The 4486-nt window shown below is 41.3% G+C and overlaps 1 protein-coding gene across 1 annotated transcript in view; it reads left to right on the top strand.

Annotated features, from left to right (window-relative positions):
• mib1 (E3 ubiquitin-protein ligase mind bomb 1) overlaps window positions 1-3912 on the top strand; it is an 88814-nt gene extending 84902 nt beyond the window's left edge. The window contains 3 exon segments of the mRNA XM_011507858.1: window positions 1345-1600; window positions 2102-2193; window positions 3630-3912. Of these exon segments, the coding sequence (XP_011506160.1) occupies window positions 1345-1600; window positions 2102-2193; window positions 3630-3770 (489 nt within the window). The 3' untranslated portion in view covers window positions 3771-3912.
• The last annotated feature ends 574 nt before the right edge of the window (window positions 3913-4486 follow it).

Below are 4486 nucleotides of genomic sequence, written 5' to 3'. Positions count from 1 at the left end.
TAATCGCTTTACTCGCACACTCCCGGGAGGGAAATGGAAAAATTAGCTCCTTCCCGCTCTTTACTTACTTAACGTCACGAGCGACGCGTACCGCCCCGACGCTTTATTGCCGTACATCGTCATTTTTAATTGAAGGAACATTTGCTATTTTGGTGAAGATCGTCGCGCGAAAAAGTACCTTCTCGTATTACCCAGTTATGAAATGTTTATTTCAAGCTTAGGTAGCGGCTTCAAAGCTATTTCTTATCTTTTACTTTCATTTCAGCACTTGATGAATTATTATTATTATTATTATTATTACACACACACACGCATATATATATATATATATATATATATATATATATATATATACAATTGCTCTTATTATATTACATATATTTGCAGTTGTATAAAAGTATATAACTAATGTCTTAGTTGTCTGATACGAATATATATTCGATTTATATAAATGTACTATGCGCTTTTAGTGCAATTTCCACTTGAGAAATATTATGGATCCAGTTAGATTGTATTTAAGCGATTAGTAAAAAGGTTTTCATTTGACAGCTTTTAATTACGAAATATACTGCCATTGTAATGATGAGAAGCTGAAAGAAAAACGATTATTAAAATAAATCATCATTTGCGAACATTTGTCGTAAATATAAAAATTTATATTTCAACGCCTATTAGGGATCTCGTTAGTCCGCAATTAATTGTTTACCGTTACACAATTCAATCTTTTCATTTGCTTAATAAACAAGCTTTTTCATTGTCAAAGTAAGCGAGCGAGTGTGCTGATCTAAAAAAAGCCTACTTCTAGGTTAATTTTATATGTATACGATCACACGGGTAGATTTAATGGGCCGTTAAAATATGAGAAAAAATAGGCTCGCGTAATATTTTAAAACTGATTATATAAGTTGGGCGAATAATAAAAGCACTTGATCGTAAATGTCATTGTTACCATTGCCAAAAACATTTTTCCATTGAGGATCGCGTCAAAATAGCGCCCATTGATATTTAAAATTCATATCGATTTCGAATCTCCATACAAATTTCCATATTTCGACCACTCGATTTGCATCCGATACGCGTACAATTAAGCAGCCCGAAGGATTTATATAAGTAATAGTTGTCAAGTATCGACTAATGAAAGTACAACGAGGTTATCGGAGAGGCAAAAAAGGGGAAAGGGGCTGAGAGAAAAGAAAGGGTGGCGCGTTTAGGGTAGCGTGATCGAGGTAGATGGGTGGATGGGCGTGAGTGAGTGATGGTGGGTTGGGGTGGGGCCGTTTTATGGACGAGGGGGGTGGGGGGCTGACGGTACTGAAAGGGCTGCAAAGAGGGTCACGTTGGAAGATACGAGCGCCCCGATGATTGCAGATCGAGGAATGCATGGTGTGCTCGGATCGTAAGGCCGCGATCCTCTTCCGACCCTGCGGCCACATGTGCGCCTGCGATAGCTGCGCCACCCTCATGAAAAAGTGCGTCCAGTGCCGTGGACAGATCCTCCACATGCTGCCCCTGTCCATGTGCTGTGGCGGCGGGGGCGACGTGACCTACGTCAAGGGCTGCAACACGACGGCGGTTAACGCGCCTCTGCACCGGCGGGGTGGCGGCGGCGGCGGCGGCGGCAGCAGCAACGGCGGCGGTCTCGGCCTCCCGGCCGCGCCCTCAAACAACGACAATCCCCGGGCCGAGGGGGCGAGCAACGTCGATTATGAGAAAATGAGGATAACGGCGGCGACCGCGGCCCTGGCCGAGTTGAAGGGCGCGGACGCCGAGGTGGAGCAGCACCAGCCGCACCAACAGCATCTGCATCAGCAGCAGCAACAGCAACAACAGCAACAACAGCAACAACAGCAACAACAGCAACAACAACCGCAGCCGCAGCAGCAGCATCAGCAGCAACAACAGCCGCAGCAGCATCAGCAGCAACAACAGCCGCAGCAGCAGCATTCGCATCAGCAACAACATCAGCACAACGCCAACAACAACAATAACATCAACATTAGTAGCAGCAGCAGCAGCAGCAGTGGTGGTGTCGTCGTCGGCGGCGGCGGTGGCGGCGGCGGCGGCGGCGGCGGCGGCATCGCGACCCAAATCGCGAGCCCAGCCGAGGGCATCCTCATGAACAACGGCAGCCGCGACACGTCCCACAGCGACATACAGAAGCTGCAACAGCAGCTGCAGGACATCAAAGAGCAGGTATGTGGAAAAAAAAATTTACTTCATCTCCACTCTGCCGGTATCTCTTGCTTCTGCGCGCTGCAGAAAGCTTACTTACCGATCGCCGAGTCGCGCTCCCGTAGCCGACGATCGCAGCGATCATGCGACATTGAACACGAGATCCCTGCATCCTCTTACAGTTTCTAAATTATTTTACTGGATTTACACTCGGCAAAGTATTACGTCTATAAATCTTTTTGGGCCTAGCATCTTCGAATCTCATGGATTTTGTTTATTACGGTAATGCCGAGCACGACCTTATCAACTACTCGGTAATTGGTAAACGCCCTTCTGTTACGAACCGACCAATAATTATGCAATCTCACTTAACTGACGCTAATCGCTTCATGCTGTTTCACTTTTAGACCTCCCAATTAGATAACGAGTACAAATGCATTTTGTTAAATGTTATTTATAAGAAATATGTCGATTTATAGCCCCTATCGGTTGTATCACATCGTTCGCCAAATTGAAAAGCAAAAATTTGATGATTTTGATAATGTTCTCGAAATATAAAGTAATATCTTTTCTATATATTTCTTTAAATACAATCTGTCTGGAATTTCAAAGCTACTAATGCTGTAAACTAATTTTCGAAGTTGTTATTTTGTACTTTTCGGTTTTTTTTTTTCGTAACGGTAACAATTGCCCGAGCATTAATTGTAATAAAGGAATATATCTCGCTCGAGTGTAATACCATTGCCATAACATCGACTAAATTGATATGAAAATTGACTAGATTCGTAAAAATGAGTGTCTGTACAAGCATATTAAAACAATTACTTCGAATGCAATATAAGTGTTAGAAAATCGCACACCTTCAAATTACATTCGAGGTATTTATATTTACAATATTGCGTAATTTCTAAGAATAAAATTCAGGAGATACTATTGTGCCTTTTCAGAATTCTGTCTGCATCGTGCAGCTGGTATTTTAAACTATATGCCAGGCAACGATTTAAACGTTAATAACTAAATAAAAAGCAATTTTTATCGGCGACACGATGTTTGTATGGATCCCATCTACTTTTCTCGCCCACAAAAAGGCAGATAGGGAAAAGTATATATCGACCATACGACACAGCGCGGTCTACGCGTAACATACATGTGTGCGCGCGCGTTTTTGTCGATACGTCGACATTATTTGGTCAAATTAATTGTAATATCGATTATTAAAGTAATAGAATATGAGAGACGAGGTGCGAGAGATGCTTATCGATTAAAAAGAAAAAAAGAAAAAAAGAAAAAAAGAAAAAAGAAAAAAGAAAAAAGAAGGGAGAAATAGCTCATTTGTCATAATATAGAATTTAAAATTTGCCAGCCGCGCGTTACGAACGTCCAATGTACTCTAAATTCATCATCTTCATTTTCGCGAAGGTATTTATGCTTAGGTGCTTTTTCCTCTTCTACCTTAGACAATGTGTCCAGTATGCTTGGATCGCCTGAAAAACATGATCTTCCTCTGTGGTCACGGTACGTGCCAAATGTGCGGCGACCGAATGTCCGAGTGCCCGATATGCCGCAAAGCCGTGGACAAGCGAATTCTACTCTACTAAATCAAGACTGTCGGATTGATGTGCCGTTTAATTTGGAAATATTGTATAAATATTGCGCTGAAAGTTATCGATGAAGAGAGAGCTTCTGAGACTGCATCTGTTATAAGCCTCTGGGAATATTGGGAATTAAATATTGGGGATTATGGGGCTCGTTGGCGGATTGCGTTTAGTCGAAATGATAATTCGGGACGAAATGATAATAAATGTGTGATGGGAAAAATAAAATGGCTGAACAGGATGGGATTAATAATCGGCATGGGATAAACTTCCTGTCGCTGAGCCTCCTTGTATGTGTCGAACATTCTGCAAGGTATGCGAAAGTCTTTTGCCGACGAGTTTATAATTTCGAATTTACTGATGTTCGTCACATACTTAATTTGCAACCTAACATATCGAGATCGTAGCAACGATGCTTATCGCTCGGAATACACGGCTTCCGTTTGAATATTCATCGATACTCCATTTTTCTACGTTATAAAGTTTATATTTATTTTATGCTATTAATTTGAAGGAGCGCATTGATAGAAATGCGATTAATTTTGTCGAGCGGTAGAGGTAAGGCAGGTGATATATATTTTATATATATATATATATATATATATATATATATATATATATATATATAGGTGATAATTGTTTGAAAATAATCGGGAAATGTAAAGTGATTGTTGTTAAGTGAAGAGGCTCGAGTAAGTAGTGATAGGATCGATTAACCG

Source organism: Ceratosolen solmsi, unplaced genomic scaffold (genome assembly GCF_000503995.2).
Source record: "Ceratosolen solmsi marchali unplaced genomic scaffold, CerSol_1.0 scaffold1, whole genome shotgun sequence".
Lineage (NCBI taxonomy): Eukaryota > Metazoa > Arthropoda > Insecta > Hymenoptera > Agaonidae > Ceratosolen > Ceratosolen solmsi.
This window is presented reverse-complemented; position numbering and strand designations above follow the sequence as displayed.